General features: G+C 33.3%; 1 protein-coding gene across 1 annotated transcript; it reads right to left on the reverse strand.

Annotated features, from left to right (window-relative positions):
- Window positions 1–9188: 9188 nt before the first annotated feature.
- Window positions 9189–12166, reverse strand: LOC128242279 (uncharacterized). The gene is made up of 3 exons (XM_052959371.1): window positions 12039–12166; window positions 10325–10555; window positions 9189–9595 (listed from the first exon to the last, which is right to left on the reverse strand). Exons 1-3 carry the CDS (start codon window positions 12094–12096, stop codon window positions 9333–9335), a joined length of 552 nt encoding a protein of 183 aa, XP_052815331.1. The 5' UTR covers window positions 12097–12166; the 3' UTR covers window positions 9189–9332.
- Window positions 12167–24086: the final 11920 nt, after the last annotated feature.

The raw sequence follows: 24086 nt of genomic DNA on the forward strand, positions 1-24086 counted from the left end.
AATGGTAAAAATCGATTCATATTCAATTGAGTATTACGCCATACTTTAGTTATTACTTGGGAATACCACAAATTAAATGAGTATTTCAAGTAACTGATATTCCACGTTTTCGAAATAATTGAGTATCAGCATTCAAATTTAAAACTATTTGCGAAGGAATTCGTGAGCATGCATTTTCTAGATGTTATTTATATTAAATATATACAAGATGTTTGTGTTACTTTGTTTTACAATAACTTGACTGTACTCACATAATTTATCAGGCCGAAAGCCTTTCAAAATTTTATTTTGTGGTATTCGGTTTATCTTCAGTGCTTCAGTTCTTTTGTGTATTTAATACCAGAAGAATTAGATAAAAAGTGATAAAAATAATCTCAACTTGAGAGTAAGTTCGCCAAGGTCTCGTTTGTCAACTTTCCTAGCTCATTGAATAAAAGTATGTATTACATGACGATTCATGACCGATCCTATTGTTATGGTCTGAATCAAATATCTTAACTGACCAATCAAAGTATTTTTTGAATAGCTATAACAACTGCATTGTAAACTGTTCAAAAAAACAAGCGTGCGCTTTATTCGTGTACAGTAACGTTTAGTGATTTCAACTTGCTTTTTAGTAGAAAAGTTTAACAAATTTTCCGGTGTACAATCGAGGAATACTCTCAGTAAATGTTTTATTTAGATAAAGATGCTGGTGTATACGTTTATATAGATCTTGCAAATCTTCAACACAAGTATTTGGAAACAACCGACACTGCACGTCTGTTTTGAGGTCCTAGAATTAATGTAAGGGACAATTCCATGTAGACATAACATATAAGCTGGCTGTACAGTTTACAACTCTTCTGAAGGCTGTTTTGAAAGTTTCAATATAAAAAATAAGAAACGTTAATAAACGTAATCATTGATTATTTACCCATATATAACTAATATGTCCTAATAACGGACATGACATGATGCATTTGTGATGACTTTTAACTTTTAATCTGGAAAGGTGAACATTCATCACCATGACCATTATTTTCTACTACAATTATAGAAACTTTTTAGTTTTATTATTATAAATGTGGTTAATTCCCCATAGATTGATAACAAACGAATATAAGTCATTAACTATGATGGCAATGTTGCCAAGCTTCAATATGTTTACTGAAAAATAAAATTGTCATGGATTGTTTGCATCTTGTATATTTTTCTCTATACCAATCGGGGAAAATAAAATTGATAATCGATCTGGTGTAATCTGTTACCATGTAAACAACTTGAATATGTGATTTATTATTCATAATTTGAAAATAAAAGTGTAAATACATCCTAGATGATAATGGCCTAAGGCATCACATGCCGGACGAAATAAAAAAAAATGTTCTGTGATACGTTATAAACATCACACATATCCATTGTATAGAACGTAAATGGGTTTAAAATTGGCGTGTTTTGTACTCAATACCCAAACTGAGTTTTGTAATATATGAACACCTTTATAAAATCAACAAGACTTAATATATTTTAATATATGAACATACATAAACATATTTTAAATTATAATTGTACAGTTTTAATGCTATTTAAAGGTCTGAATTGAAAGTCAATCAAACTTTTTACTAACATTATTGTTGTATTAACGGTCTATGCACATTTTATTATATCCTTTGTTCCTTTCCTTTCTTATTTATGTTACTTCTCAATTACTTCTCGTAAGAGACAGATCGTTATTTCTATACAAAATTTGACCATATTATGAAAACATCATAGCTGTCCTGGTAAGCTTCTTTATCTTTTTCAATTGTCTTAATTTCTATATAGCATGTCGTTCGTAATTGTATATATATGTTTTGTGTATTTGTAAATTATTCTCTTTATAATGTCTTTAAAATACTCTTGTTTGTTATAGGTTTTTTCTCCATATATGAATAAATATCGAACCCATCAAGACGATTACTAAGTTAATCAGCCCAGAGGTTACATTAGTATATACATGTTGAATAATTGTTGTTATAGCATCCGGCCGTTATAAATACGGGTGAACTTCACTGATTACAATTAGATGTGCACTAATCTTTGACCTTAAAACATTTAATGAAATAATTTTCAATATGAACATACCCAGAGCGATGCATGGCGAAATCGTGAGCAACAACAGCAAACCAATCCTTGTGTCCATTTTGAAATGATGATTAATTGCAAAACCAAAATTTATTGCGATGATTTTTAACTTGTTCAAATTATCCTTTGAAATAAATTGGCGGCGATATTCCTGGTATCTGCTTATTAGGACATCCGGAGGCACGTTTAAACGACCTCCACTTTTGTTTGCAAATCTCCAAATTTCGCAATCTTGAGTACTCCATGATTACGATGCAGCCTATTTTTGCGATAAAAGCCTTCACTTAGATATGATTTTGGAGTATTCTGTTTACGAAATGTGACATATTGATAAATTGCGGTCCCCGGCGTTTATTTGCAGAAAAAAACTGGGGGGTTTCACTCTCCGCATTATTTTACCCAGGCTTTTGAATAGCTGGAGGATATCTTGAGGGTTACTAAAACCCAAGATTTATGTTATATTAGCACAAAACATCAGTTTATAACGAAAAGAGCATAATGCCTCGACACCGGAAATGAAATAACGTAAAACCAAACAAAAACCTATAATTTTACTGGGTTTTTCTTCTGTGGCATACAATTACAATATTTTATCTATAATGCACAATCAATTCAAATGTAATTGTACTTGGCTGAAGTACAATAATTATATGTAGTTAGAAACTAATAAATTTTTTCACCCCCTTTACGTCAAAACAAGAACGGCACGGTGAAAGCGACATATTACCATTCTGTTCTTATGCTGCTAAAGTCTGAAACTGTGTGAGAATAAAATCTGAATTATTCATTCAATTTAACTCAAACTATAACCGGCACGCAGTGCTCATTTACAGGGTGTAAACCATAGAGCATAAAATAGTAAAAGACCGGAGTAACGGACACCAAATTGAAACTTTTCTGAATTAATATGGTTATGTACTGATCAACATGAATTTTGTATTCTAACTGGGATCAATATCCAAACAGATTTCACCATTCATCGGTCTGGGTATGTATATATTGATAATTATTTGACTGAGTGTATTAAGGTCTAGGTTTAGTGCACACCTAATTGTAATCAGTGAAGTTCACCCGTATTTATGGCCAGATGCTATAACAACAATTACTTCACATGTATAAAACTAATATTACATGTCATTGAACTTTGGACTTATTTAAAAGCCAACGAACAACAAAAATACAACAATGCAAAACTTATCAGAGTGAAAAACATTTTGTATGAATATCGTTGGCAAATGTTGAAATAAGTGCATTTTTTAACTTTGGACAAATCGGCTATAAGATATTGGTCATATGTGACTATATAAGGCCATTTAAGAAGTATGTGAGTCTGTAGATGAGGTCAAAACAACATTCCGGACACCTGTGATTCATATTACATATTAGTTATTAATAAGCAGTACCATTTCAGATGGTAATATAATTTTATTGTGATCCGCAGGCACCGACAATTAACATTATTGCCAATTTATCAATGGAATGCAAAGCTTATATTTAAATGGATACGTTAAGTAGAACATTTAGTATGATGTCACGGCCGTCTAAATGAATCAACTAAAAAGAGTACGCTAATAACCGAAATAAAGAGCACGGACTAAATTGGCCCTGATTGGCTTTCAATTCAGACCTTTAAATAGCATTAAAACTGGACAATTATAATTTAAAAATCAAGGGTATGTTAATACTTTTATTTTCATATTATGAATTATGAATCACATATTCAAGTTGTTGACATGGTTACAGATTACATCAGATCGATTAAAATACTTATTTTCTCCGATTGGTATAGAGAAAAGTATACAAGATGCAAACAATCCATGACAAGTTTATTTTTCAGATCAACAATAGTTAACTTGGCAACATTGCCATCATTGTTAATGACTTATATTCGTTTGTTATCAAGCTATGGGGAATTAACCACATTTTAAGAATAAACGCCATTTTGAAGAGTATGTATTATTGTTATAGATAATAATGGTCATGGTGATGAATGTTTACCTTTCCAGATAAGAAGTTAAAAGTCATCACAAATGCATCATGTCATGTACGTTGTTAGGGAATATTAACCCTATCTGGGTATATAATCAATGATAGCGTTTATGAACGTTTTTTACTTTTTATTTTGAAACTTTCATAACAGCCTTCAGAAGCGTTGTAAACTGTACAGACAGCTCATATGTTATGTCTACATAAAATTGTCCCTTATAGTATTATTAGGACCTCAAAACAGACGTGCAGTGTCGGTTGTTTTAACATAAGAAACAAAGAGTCGAAAAATAAAACACGCCCGCCCTAGTTGTATGCAAATGTCATTGTATAACAATGTAGACAAAACCATTAACTGTATTTAATTTACAAAAAATGTCAACCTGATGCGTCTAAAATCGACGACAGAATAAAATTATTGGTCACAATATCGGTACGTCGCATCCTTCCGATCCTTCCTCTACGATAAACGCTCAACAGTGATTTGCTGCGGAATAATTTTCGCAGTACGCGCAAAACTTTTGATCAGCTTTCATGACTGTAATAAAGCGTTGCATATGCAACAGTACATAAAAAAGACATACGGATGTCCGATCTACTAGGTTTTTTTAATGTTCATGAAACAGTTAGCCTACTTTATACTATAATTATTGTTCGCCTACTTTATAATTTTTTCAATAGTTATTTTACTCTTCTTTTTAGGGACTATCTGAGAAAATAAGAAATTCTGTACACTTTTTGAATACCATGTCGAAATTCTACTTGAATAGTAACTGGGTGACATATTGGAGGGAAACACATCGGTTCGCCAAATACCATATAAATCAAAGGCACTTGCTCTCGATTGAAAATTTCTGCAAAGAACTAAAGCAAACTACGGAGAATACTGTAAGAAAAGTTATACCAAAATGTCGAGGAAAATAGGCCCTAAAACATGGCGGTTAAAATGTGACATACTATACTAATTAAAGATGAAAAAAATGAAAACTTACCAGCGCTCATCGATTTTGTAGAAAGTAGGTTTTCTACTTTATCACAACAAAGGTCACGTGATTGGGAATCGTGTGTATATCCGATCCATTACCTCCGATAAAAGTAGAATGACTAATATGATAATACCCAGGAACACATACTTGTAGCGAAATTACGTTTCGTTTGAATGGTGAACTGGTAGGATGACGTCATAGTCTGTAATATGTTCATGACGATATTTTAAATACAGAAAGTGAGGAGGGTAATAATAATGTTTTTTCATAAATATAGTGTAAATATCACATTTTCATCAAACGACTAAAAGGAAAAACAAACCAAAACATATGAAATGAACGTTTAACTTGCTGGAATATTACCAATTAAGAACTTGATGTTTCCTTTTATATTGTTTACAAACATTCTGAGTGATGGTGTTATATCATAAATGTATAATTCAGAAAAAAACGATGATTATATTAAACCAGAAACAAGATTTCAGAATGCTCCAGCTGTATGCACATGACATTCGAATACATCAGAAAGCCGGCCTTTATCGAAGGAGTATTTAACGAGCAGCTGTCGATCCTGGATTCTTTAAGGGACGAACACTGTTTAAGAAACACAGCCCCGACAAAGACTTGCACATATGAGATTAATATAGTTTAGCTAAGACTAATATTTACTAAGATATTGTTAAAACAGGCCCCTGACTCCCGTAAGCATCTATGACATGTTAAAAGAGTGTAACCGTTCACCAGAAAGGGGACCTTATGATACGGATATGCAGCTTTCATGTTTTAACAGCGTTCAATATTAAAATTATTAACACTTTCACACATAATTGTAGTACGTATATCTATCCAATTTGTATTTTGTCCTTGCAAAAGATACAACTTCAAACACTAGATGATTTTAGAAGGGTGTTGTTTTGGTCCTAATTATCTCGATAAGCCTTGTTGTAGGTCGTCTTAATCTCCAACAGTTTACATATCTGTATGTTGATATTAATGTACGCCTTTGTTTCTTCCCAATCCTTTATTGCAACAAGACGAGATATAATATGATTTTATTTTTTCGATCGACATTGATGTTAACGCAACTTCACTGTGCCATTGAACGGGGGTTATGTTTAATTTTTAGGCTGAGTTGTTTCTGTTGTTTTCATAAAATATTCATCGCAAAATAAGTTATGGCACCCATTACCATTTATTGCTGTGGGAAGTTCACATGAGCACACGGTATTTGCGCGATGACTTTAAACAAAGGAAGTTCCATACGTTTACTTTTTATCTTCACCCATGGGCAACACAAGGATTTCAAGCATGGTCAAATATTTTATTCTACGTATCTTGGGTGGAAGAAATATATATAAAGATGAAGATTTTTATATACAGAAGTGTGGAAAAAACAAAAAGACACATAACCAAAAAGACAATCCGATATTACGCAAAAGAATTTCACTATTATCCAAAATATAAAACCACACTTGCGCGAAAAGTAATCCTCAACATATAGCCAAAATATTGTCCAACAATACCAAAAAGATAATCCATAATTACCCGAAAGATAATTTAATATTACTCAAAAGATAATATACCATTAACCATAAGAAAATATTTTCAAAATGTTTTGGTAATGTTACCAAATTTTCAAGATCAAATTGGTAATATTCCCAGAAAACCTGGACATTATATTCAGAATCCTAGCAGAAAATGTTCATCATTTTTTTGGGGAATATTACAAAATATTTGTGACTTTTCATAGTTGAAGAATACTTTAGAAAATCTCTCGGCATAGTATGGATTATTTTGGGAATGTTCCCACAAATGTTGAAACCCCCACCACAACTTTCAATACTATACTACAAAGTGTTTGGAAATATTTTCAAAATGTTTTAGTAATGTTACCAAATTTTCAAGATCGAATTGGTAATATTCCAAGAAAACCTGGACATTATATTCAGAATCCTAGCAGAAAATGTTCATCATTTTCTTTGGGAATATTAACAAATATTTGTGACTTTTCATAGTTGAAGAATATTTTAGAAAATATCTCGGCATAGTATTGATTATTTTTGGAAGGTTTCCACATATGTTGAAACCCCCACCACTACTTTCAATACTATACTTCAAAGTGTTTGGAAATATTTTCAAAATGTTTTGGTTATGTTACCAAATTTTCAAGATCAAATTGGTAATATTCCCAGAAAACCTGGCATACTATGGATACTTTTGGGAATATTACCAGAAATGTTGAAAACCACACTATAACTCTTCAATACTATACTATGAAGTGTTTGGTAATATTCACAAAGATATTTCTAATCCTACAGAAATGCTTCGAGGACATTACAAAGGGTTTCTGTTGAATAAAAATGTTACCATGCTGAAAAGGGAAAGTTGCGTTTTCCCTTTTCATTTTGCGGTTTGTTATTATTATATTTTTCTGTAGCAACTATAGACACATGCTTATTTTATTCTGTTTAATTTACTTCCTTTTTTTCGCCTCATTGCCGACCAAACAACTGCATGGAATGTATTTTTTTCGAAAAACATTGAAGGCGGATCAACAAACGTTTAAAGGATATTTGAATCGGGCTCGAGATAATAGAAGTCATTTAAAGTAGGCGTTAACGATGGGCATGCAACACACATCTTATGATTGTTATCGCTGACGGAAACAACGTGTTTTCGTTCGTCCATGAACCAGTCTCTACATGTTACTTGAAACTTCTTTCAGGTTTTGGTTTTGCGTCGAACAAATCGAAACACGGCGCTATTGAACATTTTCTCAATCACTTAAGGGTGAACAAAAATACACAAAATGAAACTTCCTTATTCCTTGGTCAGTTATGGGCAAAATTCTGTTACTTTTTCATGCGAAGATTCTTTTAGCATTACCTATATGATATGCCAAGATAGCTGATAAACATGATTATATTCTAGTTGTTCTGTATACACAAAACCGTTTGAATACCCTCATAGGCAATGTCCACACGACATTTTTATTTGTAAAAATATGAGAAGCGGTAAACAGACAACTATTTTTTAACAGTGATCAAAATGTTATATCTGCGAAGTCAAAATACAGTTCAAAATTAAATCATTTGAAGCACTGTTCACACGACAGTTTTGTTAAATTTGACAAACAGTAAAATGACACCCATTGCTCAATAGCGATGCAGATTAAATACATATGAAGTCAACACTTCAGATGAAAATTAAGATCCTTAATCACTTTTCAACAAAAATAACGTAAACAGAAAGGTTGCAAAATAGCCCATTGCATCTGCGTCATCCAGGTAGTTGTGAAATATCAACAGCATTACAATCTGTGTTCTGAACAGAATTGGGCTATACACACACATGTACAAAATTTAATCGACATAAATCATACGTATTCGACCTACAAATAAGCTATCGGGCTGGCAATTTCATCTTGGGCAATTAGCCATCATGTTAAATGTTTATGCGTTGTGACCGTCTACAATGTTGGTATCATTTGAACGGTATTACTTGTTGTGTTATACAAATCTAATAAGGCTTATATTAATACATTCATAACTTGTTTTCCGATTAACCCTTCTTGCACTGATCGTCGTAATGCAAAATTCCCATCATTTATCAATAAAGCTATTTTAATGCGTGTGCGGTCTGTTTGATTTGACACTTGCATCTCTTTCCAGTGCCGCTTGGGTCCTTACTAAGTGCCTCTTAACAAGGTTTGAATTTGTATAATTGACTTGAGACTTGTCCTGTATTATTGGTTTTATATTTTTAAAGTATTGGCCCTTCAGAACACGAGAATGTCCCATCAGCATTCATTTCAAGTAATCATTAAGTGATATGCTCATTTACTGTAATCATCGTTGAAAAGCAGAAATTAAAGAAATACTATTTTATTCTTTAGGATGTACAAAGGCAAGGATATTACTTGAAACTCATTTAAGCAAATTTGATTCAATATACAATTGCTATCTAAGATATTCAAAATGCGAAAAGAAAACAGATAGTCAAATTTTATTTCCATCCTAATTTTCGTAACGAGAATGCGAATAGTACAAAACCAACTTGGTTATTTTATTCTGTATTATAACAAAGAGTATACATGTAGATGAAAAAAACACTAAAAAACAATCACAGGAACAAAAACATGCAGAGTTATCTCGTCAACAACGTCCATACACACAATAAGATGATTACAAACTACTCAAAATCCCTAAAGCAGGAATATATTTCCTTTACTCGATATACACATTCTTCTATGTATTACACAAGATACGAAGCAATCAACACAACCGCAACTGATGGCATCAATATCATCGTGGATGACCCGCTGTTGGTTGTTGAGGTGCAGTACTCGCCATTATATTTGACGGAATCAAATTGTGTGGTAAGTGACTGGAGTGCTAGTAAGATGGCGGCTTGACTCTCGGCGCCTCCAAGTGTATTCAGTTTGCGGCATGTGTCCTCGGTGCCTTCCGGCGACGCGCTACACTCCCGGTCCACTATTTCAATCGTCATCCCGGCATCTGGAACATGAATGTTTGTCCTCAGTATTTCCTAATTTATTGTTCATGTTCCCTCAGCTCCTCTCTCTCTCTATATATATATGTACTGATTGTATACGATTGTAATGACTTTGATCTTGTTTAAGCATTATTTTTGTCATAAAAATAAATTGAACTAGACATATGTCATGGAAGCTATCTTAAGGATTGAGGAGGTAAAAGCGTACATAAATGCCACCATACCGTTATGTAAACTATTGGAGATAGAGAGTTATAGCATTGTTAAGATCTTTTATATGGACCTTCATCATTGCTTAAATAGATAAGGAAGGCAAAAACAACACCCTTCTAAAAGTCATCTAGTTTTTGAAGTAGTATCGTTAGCAACGACAAAATTTCATTTGGAAAGATACATGTACTACAATTGGCTGTGAAAGTGTTAATCCATGGAATGCTGTTTAAACATGAAAGCTGCACAACCGTGTCATAAGGTCCCCTTTCTGTTGAACAATAACATTATTTAAACATGAAAAAGATGCTCACGGGAGTCAGGGGCCTTTTTTTATAGTATCTTATTCAATGTTAGTCTTAGATGAAATATATTAATCTCATATGTTCAGGATTTTGCCACGTATTTCCGTGAAATATACGGAATATTGGAAGTTATGGCTAAAATACTTTTATGAAACGGGTCCAAGGAAACACGTTTTTACCAAGGAGTTATGCCGTAATAGCTTTTTAACTACATACTCGCCAAATCAGCGGTTTGGAACCCCATACACGTCATGGTAAATGTTAAGCTAGTACAGGTGTCATTGAAACCTGGACCAGCCACTTCACAAGTCTCTGTCGGGGCTGAATTGCTAACACATTGCTCGTTCCTTAAAGAATTCAGGGTCGACATCTGAGCATTTAGTGGACCTTCGATACTGGCCGGCATGTTGGTGTATTCGATTGCGACGTGCGTACAGGTGGAGCATTCTGAAAAAGTACAATTGGAATATATCATAATATAATAGACCTCAAAAATTGCTGTGTTCATTTGGCGGGAATCGAATCCACGACCGCTCGCTATGCATGCGGACGCATTACCGGTGCGCTTAAAAACAAGGTCTATATCGCGACCGTATAACAACCGCTTTATACATATGGGACACCCGGTTACACTTTTTATTCTCTATTCTGAAATTCGATCTCATGAAATAGTTTACATATTCAATGTTTGGCCTAAAGAAATTATTATTTCTATATCACCTTTCATTCACCCATTTCTTAATAGTGCGATGTACTATTTAACAATATACTCAATCACTTATATATAAAGAGAGCATATTAAGTGATAAAAGATCTCAAAAATAATAAACAGATTACAGAATATATCTCATATTTAGGTAGTACGTAATATTAATTCAATATACCAAATGTTTCGACGTGTGTTGAGGTTGTTACAAAAAATAACGTAGTAAGTCATGTTATTTTCAAATTAAAAAAAAATAAAAATTGTGTACCAATTCTTCAATCAACTGTTCATCTTATCCTATCCATCAAATTGATAAAGGAAAGTATCCACTGTTTAAAGCTATCATCATCATACATCGGTTCAGCTCTTTTGTAAGGATAATTGGTTTCCTAAATAGCGTATTGCATCTGCGTCATTCAGGTAGTTGTGATATATCAAAACATTCAAATCTATGCATTTTTGATGTCCTAGAATCGCTTAAAGGGACACTTCCATGTAGACATTACATATGAACTGGTCGTACAGTTTACAACACATCAAGAGGCTGTTTTGAAGTGTTCAATATAGATAATAAAAATACGTTAGACGTGATCATTTATTAATCCAAAATGCCTCAAACATACCCAGATATTGTTTAAACATCATGATATGACATCATATCCAGCTGACAAGTCCGATCCGTGACAAAATATATAGTATGAAGGTTGAATTGTTAGTTTGCTGAAAATACCCCTCTTCTTGCTATAAACATTGCAAACATTTTGACAATTCTGACCAAAAATGTCCCTATTCGTGGGAAGGACATCTCTATCAGAATAGCCAACTATAAAATTATCTCCCTCTTCAAATTTATATAATCGACAGACTTACTCACTTCCAGAAAATCTTGGTAAACCACAAATGACCGATTTCTTTGCCGAATCATCGAGAGTAAAACATGCACTTATTTCAGCATGTACCAACGATATTCATATAAAATGTTTTGAATTCTTATAAATTTCGTATTGTTGTATTTTTTATTGAAGTTGTTCTTAAGCTGCTTTTTTCAAGTCCAAAGTTCAACGTCATGGTATATAAGTGTATACATGTCAAATAACTGTTGTTTTAGCCTCCGGCCATTATATATACGAGTGAACTTCACTGATTATTGTTTGACTTTGGTGTTTTGAACTAAACCTAGACATAAATACCTTCAATGATATAATTGTATCAATATATACATACCCAGAGCGATGCATGATGAAATCGTGAACAAAAACAGCAAACCAATCCTTGTGTCCATTTTGAAATGATGCTTAATTGCAAAGGCAAAATTTATTGCGATGTTTTCTAACTTGTTAAAAGTATACTGACTAATGAATCGGCGGCGATGTTCCAGCTTTTTGCTATCTGCTATCAGGACATCTGCAGGCACGTGAAAATCACCTCAAGTACCCTTTGATTATGACAAAGCTGGATATTGACCTTTATTTGCGATAAAAGGTTTCACTTAGATATGATGTTGGTGTATTTTGTTTGCGAAATTGGTTTAGAAATTAGTCATATTGACCCGTGTATTTCGATCCTCCGCGTTTTTTCACTCTCCCGTGTTAACCCCCCCCCCCCCCCTCTCGCGGTGATCAATGCCGTAAAAAATTATATTTACAAAAGCTGGGGGGGATCTCGCGAGATTTCAAAAATCCAAGATATGTTATATTAGCACAAAGCATCAGTTTATATCAAGAGGAGCATAATGCTTCGACATCGGAAATGAAATAACGTAAAACAATACAACACGTATTTCATTACTGGATATTTCTCCTGTGGGATACAATAATCAGATTTTATCGATAATGCTCACTCAATTAAAACGTTTTTGTTCTAGACTGAAATATAATAATCATATGTAGTTAGAAACGTATACATGTTAATTTATTAAGTTTTCATCCACTTAAAGTCAAAATACCGGCACGCTTCGTTCGTTTACAGGATGTAAAAAATAGGACATACAAAAGTAACAGGACGGACACCAAATTAATACTTTTCTGAATAAATATGGTTATGTACTGATCAACATGAATTGTGTATATTAACTTGGATCAATATTTAAACATGCAACTAGAAAATACGTATGCATCTTTATTTTAGATTACTTTAAAAGTATGTAGTCTTACCATATGAAAAGGAGGCCAGGGTATGCACTTCATTAATAAGGTTATAGGCAGTAATCCATCAGTTTGATTTGAAATGTTAATAGTTAAGACAACTAGATGGTTGCCACCGGAAAGCAAACAATATCAAGCCCGATGCTATTTATATTATAAAAAATCATGTTGTTGTTCAAGTGTGATCTTGACATATAGACATTGGTATTGTATTTGTAAGCACACGCATGGCCAAATAAAGGCAAGCTCGAACAAGCCAAAACCAGATGAACTCTGAACTGCCATTGGGGCGTCCTTGTCAAATCAATGCAAATTTGAGGATCCAAAATCAAAAATAAGCACTGTTGGTAAATAATGATCGTAACTTTAATTAACTAAATAACAGTTGAATTATGTTCGTATGTAGTGGGGGTTGAGGTGGGGGATAAGCCCATTCGGCGATAAGTTCCCCTACGCGACCTCAATGTTAATATAGCATGAATAAGATCAAAAAGCATACCTGCCATTAATATAGGTTAATATACTTACCATACAATCTAATTACAATGTAAGTGGTGTGCAGTTTAATGTTAATAAAAGATAGTATAATATTTTACGTAGCTTTTCCAAAGGTAACGATGTAGTTTTTCCACCCAATGGTACACAATAAATTGCGTTTGAGTAGGCGAGTATTTACCAAATAGTTTCGGTCTGGGCATGTATCTTTGTGAACTTCGTGATTTAACTTTACCTTGATCTTCGCCCTTGTCAACTGAGATAAGTAAACAGTGATTACAAACATTTCATCTAATCAATTTAATATCATAAATGGTTTACAATTCATTACATTAATACCCTTTTATGCATAATAAGATACATCGAACCCAGCAGCAATCAAACAGACACGACTGCGATCTTGTTGCAATTGTTAATGCAGTATAATAATGTTTTTACACAGACAAGTTTGATGTAAACCCAACATACGATGTACAAGAAATGTGAGAACATATACTGTTTCGAAAATAAAATAATAAAATGTGTGTGTCTTTTCGTAAAATCGAAATCAAATCAAGAGCGACATACCTTTTTCGGGAGTACCAAAGTCTCTGTTAAAAGTGGATGCCATAGCCATAGGTGACATAACAAATGTGTCGGAATTCAATGCGGGGAAAAGGTGTGGAAGTCGCATGCAAATACACAAACTTTTAAAGTGAAAGCCAATTATTTTCGCAAACGCGTTGAAGTATGTACCTATACATAAATCACTTGTCAAATGTACATGTACATGTATTGCATACTAAATTGATTGGTAAATGGTCCTGTATAGTACATTTTACATTTTACAATATAGTTTTACATTTATTCATGCTATTCTGAACATAATGTTATAATGTTTCATTATGTCGTTTTTATGGTTATATTTTTCATTATGTGTTTGCGAACTTAAACATCATGTATGTTTAAATTATTAAATTGCTTAAAACTGCATACTACACTGCTTTATAATAATAAACATTAAATTATATATTCATATTCTTCATTTTTTTATTATTTCATTTGTCCTTGGTGTAATTTCAAAGATACGTAAATAAAAAATGAAACATTTAAGATAGTTTCATATTTCATACTTTCGTATTACTTTGCACTTTGCACGTTATAACTTTATCACTAGACAAGTAGAAAAATAAGTCATAACATATGCCTCAAAACCAGCGATCGTTATCCGATAACCATACCTTCAATAGGTTATAGATACAAGGCCATGTGATCCGGGATTTATCATCTGAAACTAACCCGGTATCACCTGGCCCGAAATTAACCCGAGTCGTAAAGTGATACCGGGAACCGGGCGATACCGGGCACCCAAATTATTGTGTTATATATTTTAAAGTTACCACGGGTAAATAAAAGAAACTGTATACAGAATTTGAAAACAATACCTATTTGAATCTTTTTCTTCTTTGAGCACGTACAAATGTCATTAAGCTCACAGCACAATTCAGTTTAAAAATCAAGTGTTTTTTTCAAATCCATCGTTTGTTAAAACTTGCATCAAAATCTGTGGCAAAAACTTATTATACATGACAATATTTTACCTCATTTTTGCTCTTGACACTGAATGGTTTAAATTCATCATCTTCTTATGCAGGCAAGGTGTTTTATACCAATTTTTGACCTTTTACCTTTGACATGACTTTGATCTTTCATGACATCATGTTAACCATTTGCAAGGTAGTTTGAAAATTCCGATCCACGCTTTAACTTTAAAGCAAGAATATATATATATATATATATATATATATATATATATATATATATATATATATATATATATATATATATATATATATATTTCAACGATTAATCAGCAATTATCAAACCTCCTGGACGAGTCAATAGTTTTCATACGCCAACTTAAACTTACCTTTTTTAATCATGTGTATCGAAAACTCCATATATTTATATCCAAATCCTGCTTGCCAAATAGTTAAAAAAATGAGAGTCTGCACCCAAAATGCTGTTACTGTTTCAGTTAACTGTGTATGATATTAGTACTAAAATAAGTTTTATTTAAAATCAATTATAGAGGCATACCCCCACCCGCCTTGTATTCAGGGTTTTAAAGGAGTTCTCAGAAATGAAAGAGGTTGGTACGCAGTAAGCACCAAAGCTTGGCATTATTTAATACGCAGTCTCACAAAGTAGTTTCATATTTCATACTTTCGTATTTCAGTAGATCAAAGAGGAACCGGTACAAAGAGCAAATTTCCAGCTTCAAAACTATGGGATTCAAATTTACCAAACCATCTCAGTCATGTTACAACTGACGCATCTGGCTATATCAAAACGGTGAGTTTTCAAAGTATCGAACACGTCTCCGGTCGACCGATTGGAATTCTCTTCTCAACGTCGACAATCTTGACAAAATTGCTGTCAATATATCTACGACAGTCTCATCAGCTGTATCAGAGAGTATACCAAACAAAGTAGTAAATATTCGACCAAACGATGTTCCCTGGATGAAAAATGAAATTAGAAAAAATATCAGAAAATATAAAAAGAATGCTTCAACGAGCCAAAGTAACAAACGATGAAGAAGCTTGGTCTAAATTTAGACAAATCCGATACGAAACAACATCTTTCATTCAAAAACCAAAGGCTGACTACCAGAATAAAATTACACAAAACAGACGAAGCTAAAAGATGAACCGCCAAGAAAATGGCACTTTCCGCATTGAAATACACTATCAGAACTCGTGATAAAATTCTAAACGAACATACCCGTAAAGAAAAGTTGTTGGAGGTTTGTTGTAAAATGCCCCAAATATTGTTAAATATTTATACTAAAAATATCCGAAGCACACATATAATTGAAAAAATAACAGTTTAATTTGAAAAAAGGTTTAAAAAAGTACACATGATTGCTAAAATCTAATAATTTATATTAAATTAAACTTTGAATTTGACCTATACTTCTGCTTGTATGATTATTCGTTTACGCTGAAATCATTAAAGTCATTTATATACAATAGTCTTATTGTATTCAGGCGAGCATATCACATTTTAATTATATAAGAAATATCAATGGGTTCCCTATAGTTTCGTTTTGTAAAAAGTATCCGATGTAGGAAGTTACAAATGTTTGCTAATATAACTATTATCATAGAACAATTGTTGAAGCTGTCGTGTGGCAATATATTCACAGCATGGATTAATAGAGACAGTACTTACGTACATTACTATAAGTATTATATTACCCACTTTAGTATTGATTTGTAAATAACAATATGAAATTGTTTGATTTCAGTACCTTATGTAGTTGCTGTATTTGCTTTATTCAATGTTTATGCTTATCTTTGGCAAATTTTTTAGTTTGTGTAAAATGTGCATTGAATTATCTGCAAACACCTTAGTATTAATGCATTTGTCCACAAAGGCCATAGCCTTCTGGATATGTTGCAAATATATCTTGATGTTAAAAGCATGCAGCTTAGGCTTAGTAATTAAAGAATCAATAATACTATAAACGCCACAAACAGACTGTAAACACATCAGTAAAGGTTACTCGATTAACGAGGGGATTGACGCCTAGGAAAAGTGAGTGGAACTCAGAATTAACTGACTTGCATATAAAAAACGTAGTGATATTTCAGTCGAAGCGTACCCTGAGTTAAGCATAAGTCACGTTTAATTAGTGAACAGAGTGCAAACTATATAACAACGCACTTCTTTAGGTAACAAAATAGTTAGATTCACGTTAAGACGAAGTTGTCTTAGGTTGTACGACAAAAATTATGTTTATGATTATACTATATATTTACATGTATACGACAAGTAAGAGATTAAAAGTATCTTCCAAGGCCGGTATCATTCCAACCAAAGCGTCGGACGTTTTGCGAAATCAAAGTTTACCCTGTGCAATTGTTTGGATGGACCTATCTTACACGAGCGGCCATGGAAGATGTTTTTTCTTTGTTAAACAAAATATAGTAAACAAAATAAGAAACTTTACGTAGTGAAAATAATTTGCGTATAGGTGTGTGATAACTTGTGGTTGCCATAGTGCGCGTAGTGATGCAAAATATGTAAATAGTCAAATCTTTCTGAGGAGAGTGGAGCAACATTTTTTGAATGCAGTGTCAAAGCCAATACCTCATCGCAAGATAAGTAATGGCACCAATTACCGTTTATTGCTGAAGAAAGTCCACTTGAAAAAAACACAAGGTAATTGTGTAATGCCAATAAAAATGAAGTTCCAAGGATTTCCAGCATGGTCCAATATTTTTATCTACTTAAACCTTTTTCTGGGATATACAGCTATTTAACAAAAAGGTCGCATAGCCGAAAGGACAATCCACTATTACGCAAAAGCAATCTACTATTACCCAAATTATTAAACCACAATTACGCGAAAAATTATCCACAATGTTTTACCAACATGTGTCCAACAATACTCAAAAGATAAACCATTATTATCAAAAAGATCATTAAATATTACTCAAAGGTAATCTACTATTATCAAAAACATAATCTAATATTACCCAAAAGAATGTATTCATACATATCATGACCACGTTTAACTCAAGATCGTCTACAAATAATTTAATCGAAGCTTGAAACTCATTCCGAATGTTTCACTGTAGCTGCTATAGACACATGCTTTGACCTGAAGTCACAAAGAGATACATTAAGAAGGAATACGTAAAAAAACATTGGCCTTCTCGGATCGCTTATACTTTATGTTGATGCACGTGTTAATGTGACAAAACATATAGATACATTGATTTGCAAGTTGTGCAGTAGGAATTATTGAATCATCATGCTGCACTGAAATGACCAAAAAAGTTAATTTTAATAACAGAAAAAATTATCAGATTCTTAAATAACACTACAAAGTATATCATCAGATTCAATTTGGGTCAAAACCATGAATAGAAACCATTTAAAGATTGTAAATTCAATGATCTGTTCGATAGCAACAAAGTAGAATGGTCATGAATGCACGAGGTGGTGATAAACTGGTTAACCTTGTAATGGCTAATGCTGCACGTAGTCAGGCCATAGTTCAGTTTGGCTATACATTCAAAAACAAGAATTAATAATAATTGTAGCAATCATTCGATTGAGATTTTTTCATTTATGTCAATATCTGAATCCAGAAGTTTCTACAAAACATGTCATCTGCTCCATCTGCTCACAATCTTTCAGATTAAAGATATGCCCAACATATTCCCATGCATATAATTTGTGCCATATTGTCATACAATTTTGGCAAGTTTATAGTGTGTGTGTGTGTGTTTGGGATAGGGATTTATGAACCCCTGAATACGCTTGTGCTGATATTATTCCAACAAAAAGCATTCTAACTTACAACGCTTGCAAATTATGTATACATTTTATAGACCACTTTATTGATAATTGTTTCTTTTTTAAATATATTCTTCGCAAGGGAAATTTGAACACAATATGAGAAAGATTAAAAATCTTTATTATAGTATAAACAGTTATGTCATGTATGAAGTAACATGAGAATAATAAAAACTTCATGGTAGACGGGATTATGAATGCCCCCGAAATGAATTTCAATCCTTAATTATTGCAATTTTACTTTGAGTATAATACCAAAAGAAACATTTCTCTAAAACTGCTACAAAATCACACAAACGGTTTCTGGTAAGATTTTTTTTTTAAATTTGCAATATTGCAATGAAGGAAAATCTAGCACTGTCCCTTTAAAGGGCATGGTTTTAACTATAAGGAATGTCTTTACAAAGGTTAAAAATATTCCCAAATTAAACATCGGTTTCTTAAGCCCTATACGCTTTATTGCCGACCAAATGTCTGCATGGAATGTATTGTTTGGAACAATTTTAAAGAAGGTTCAACCAAGAATAATTGAAACGTGCTTGAGATAGACGAAGTCATTTAAAGTAGGTTTGAACGAGGGGCATGCGAAGAACATCTAATGAGTATGATCGCTGACGGAATATAAGTGTTTTGTTTCGCCAATGAACCAATCTCTACATGTTGTTAATTTCAGGTTGTGGTTTTGCGTCAAAATTTGTAATTCGAAAATCGGCGCTATTAACGGCGACATTATCTCTTTAATTGAAGGGTGGAAAACATACACAATATGAGTCTTCCTCATTTGTTGATCTGCTATGGGTATAACTTTTTGATGCGAAGATTCATCCGCCATTGGCCATATGTTATGACAAAAGGCATTATAAAGCTAACTGATAAATATATGTTCTCATTGTTCGGTATACACAAACTCGTTTGAATACGCTTATAGGCACTCTTCACACGACATTTGTTTTGTAAAAGTATGGAAAACGATAAAATGACACCGAGTCTTTAATAGTGATAAACATTATGTATCTTCGAAGTCAACAATACAATTAAGAATTAAATCCTTTGAAGCACTGTTCACACGAAAGTGTTTTTGTTAATTATGGCAAACAGTAAAATGACAACCATTATTTAATAGTATATATATATGGTATATACGGTATATATATGTATAGTCAACTATACAGGTTAGGATTAAGCTCCTTTATGTCTGGTCAACAAAAAGAACGTAAACAGAAAGGTAGCTTATTGCATCTGCGTCATCCAGGTAATTGTGAAGTATCAACACAGTTTAAATCTTTGTTCTGTCCAGAATAGGCTTGTACACACACACATATACAACATGAAATCAACATAAAGCATACGTATTCGACCGCCAAATAAGCTATTTTGGCTGCAATCTCATTTAGGCCGATTGACAATCATGTTAAATGATTATGCCCAGTGACTCTATGTTGGTATCATTTGAACGGTATTACTTGTTGTGTTCTACAATACGAAATTAATGACCGGCGGCTTATAAGTATACGTTCATTACTTGTTTCCCGGTAAACTCGTTTTTCGCTAATCGTTGTAATGCAGTATTCCCATCATTTATCAATAGACATATTTCAATGCGGGTGTATGTTTGACGTGATTTGACGCTTGCATCTCTTGTTCATTGTCGTTTGGGACCTTACTTAGTGCCTCTAAACATGGTTTGAATTTATAATTATGATTGACTTTGGTACATCTACTGTATATTTGTTTTAACACATTATTTTTGTGTGGCCCAACAAATCCTTCGAATGTTCCATCTTCATATAATTCAAATAATCATTAAGTTATATGCTCATCTACTGTAATCATCGTTGTAAAGCAGTAAAATATAGTAAGGAAGCAACACTATCTTAGTTTCTTGTATGTACAAAGGCAAGGATATTAACACATTTAAGCAAATTAGAATCAATATACATTTGCTTTCTAAGATGTTCAAAACGCAAAAGGAAAACAGGAAGTCAAATTTTATTACCATCCTAATTTTCGTAACGTGAATGCAAATAATACAAAACCACCTGGTTAATTTTTAATCTGTATTATAACATAAAGAATAGACCGAAAACTAAAACAAACAATCACAGGAACAAAAACTTGCAGAGTTATCTTATCAACAACGTCCATACACACAATAAGATGATTATAAACTGCTCGAAATCCCTGAAGCAGTAATTATTTGCTTAACAGGATTTACACATTCTTCTATGGATTTACACAAGATACGAAGCAATTAACAAAACCGCAACTGATGGCATCAACACCATCGTCGATGAACCGCTGTAGCTTTTGCCTGTGGCTGCTGCGGAAGTAGGGAAAATACCGGTTGATGAGGTGCAGTAGTCGCCATTATAATCGACGGAATCAAATACTGTTGTTAGTAACCGGAGTGATTGTAAGATGGCGTCTTGTCTCTCGGCGTCTACAAGTGTATCCATTTTGCGACATGTGTCATTGGTGCCTTCGGGCAACGCGCTACACCCACGCACAACTGCCATAATCGCCATCCCGGCATCTAGAACATGAATATTTTACCTCAGCACTTCCAAATGTATTGTTCAAGGATTCCAAGTTCCTCTATAAACATATACTAATTGAATATGATTGTAATGACTTTGACATATGTCATAGAAGATATCATAAGGATTGAGGGGAAAGCTAAAAGCGAATATTAATACCAACATACTGTTTTGCTAGCTGTTGAAGATTATAGTGTTGAAAACTCTTTAAAATGGACCTTCACCATTACTAGATAATGAAGGCCAAAACAACACCGTTCTAAAAATAACCTATTTTTTAAGTAGTATCTTTGGTAAGGACAAAATACCATTTTGAAAGATATACGTAGTGCAATTGTCTGTGAAATTGTAATCTATTGAACGCTATTTAAACATGAGAGCTGCAAATCCGAACCATAAGGTCCCCATTCTGGTGAACAGTTACACAATTTTAACATGACAAATATGCTTCCGGGAGTCAGAAGCCTGTTTTAACAACATCTTAGTCAATATTAGTCTCAGTTGAAATATATTAATCTCACATGCTCAGGATGTTGCTATATCTTTGCGTGTATTAAAGTATGAAAAGTGAAAACACAGTTCAGAAAAAAGGAATCCATGGACTGCCCTTTATGAAGTTCCTATAGTTTTTTGATGTTAGAAGTTACGACTTAGATACTTATGAAACGGGTCCAAAAGAAACGTTGTTGAAGTTGCGAATGATTTATGTCGTACATTGTTTTAACTACATACCCGGCAAGTTAGCGTCTTTGAACCCCATACACATCATGGTATATGTGAAGCTAGTACATGTGTCATTGAAACCTGGACCAGCCACTTCGCAAGTCTCTGTCGGGGCTGTATTGGTAACACATTGCTCGTTCCTGAAAGAATTCAGGGTCGACATCTGAGCATTTAGTGGACCTTCGATACTGGCCGGCATGTTGGTGTATTCGATTGCGATGTGCATACAGATGGAGCATTCTGAAAAAGTACGATTAGAATTCATCATTGCATAATGTTTCAGACTTTACAATTAGCTATGTGCATCTGGCGGCGATCGAACCAATGACCACTCGCTCTGTATGCGAACACTGTATCACATCGCTTAAAAAGCTGCGTCTATAGCGCGACAGTATGAGTGCCGCTGTATACATATCGAACTTCCGATTACGCATTTCATCCCCCATACTGAAATTGGATCTCATGAAATATTCAGTCTGACATATTCAATGTTTGGTCAAATATATTTCTTATTTCTTTGACACATATTCCAAATATTAATTATTTTAGATTATATAGGAATGGAATGCATTCTGTTTATATCACCTTTCATTCCTCCATTTCTGAAAAGTGCGATAAACTATTAAACAATACATAATTCAATCACCTACATATAAAGAGAACATAAGGCCACAACAAATTAACCATTTGTTCGTCGGATTTGCCGCACCTATATATCATAAAACATAATGTTGTTGCGCCCGCACATATTATTTTGCCGCGCGGATTTCTTTTTTTTATTTCTGATTTTCCCCAATTTTCTGACTTTCATTTACTTGGAATTAAAACCTGTCACGTCGACATTTTTAGTGGAGGCATTTTCATGCTTTACGTTCCTCGCGAGCAAACTTTCCTAGCGTCCGGACAACCTTAAGACAGCTGAATTTTTATTACAGTATTTTTTATCGGGAACATTCTGCAGGACGCACCTTGTTATTCATTTCCGGTATTAATTTTCAATGTACCTTTATGTTTTCGTAATGTAAAATTCACGTTTTAAGTTAAGATCAGTGTCAAGGGCAATGAATTATAAAAACAGCACGTTCACAGCGTCGAAGAAAGTAATATTTATGTGTTTTATAAGTCATTCAAGATTTTGAGTGCAAAACTTATCTTTAAATGCACGAACTCACCTATAACAACCATTTGAACATGTTCAACGACAGTTATTTTTTTTTATTTTCAATATGCACTTCTCATAATTATTATGAACAGATAAAAAAAGTATAACAAGCCTGCAGATGTTTTAGAAACAGTCTGTATTTACACAAATATCATAACATCAGTAAAATCAGAAATTTGAGCCGTTTACGAGTGAAATGACTGGGGTTTTTTCCAGGTCTTGTTCTTATCGCACATTTTTTTTTTGATCTATAAGTCATAAAATGTCCTGTTTCTTTATCTACAGACATATGCCGCATTGAAGCAATGGGGTATTCATGTTATCAAGGCGGGGTCTTGAAACAACTTTAAGACACCACCTGCACTTAATATTATGACCAGTTTCACATTTGCAGATCTATTTTATACTGCTTCAATTGTATTGGCCCTGAAAATTCAATCCATATTATCATAACTTAAATGTACTCTGTGTTATTAACATTTTTCATCATCTCAATCTCTCATGTCAATGTCACTACACTTTAATCATGGGCTTCAAGTGGTTCAAATTTAAACCTGACCCAATATTTAGAAAAGCTCAAATGATGAATTACTCTTACTAGTCTTAAAATGCTTTTTGTGATAGTAAGCTAGATTAGTAGGGCATGAACACAATAGTTGTCTTTTTGGTGTTCGAATAATTGCACGTTACTGTTAGGAATGCTGTCTTTACACTATAGCCACGTTTAAATTGATAACGCAATGGAAGTTAATAGTGAAGCATTGGATCTTATTGCCATTTGTTTAATACTAAGACAGATTTTTATGTCATATAATCGAAACCTTTTATTTTAAAACTGAGAACCATTTTTGATCGTACG

This window comes from Mya arenaria, chromosome 8 (assembly GCF_026914265.1).
Source record: "Mya arenaria isolate MELC-2E11 chromosome 8, ASM2691426v1".
Classification (NCBI taxonomy): Eukaryota; Metazoa; Mollusca; class Bivalvia; order Myida; family Myidae; genus Mya; species Mya arenaria.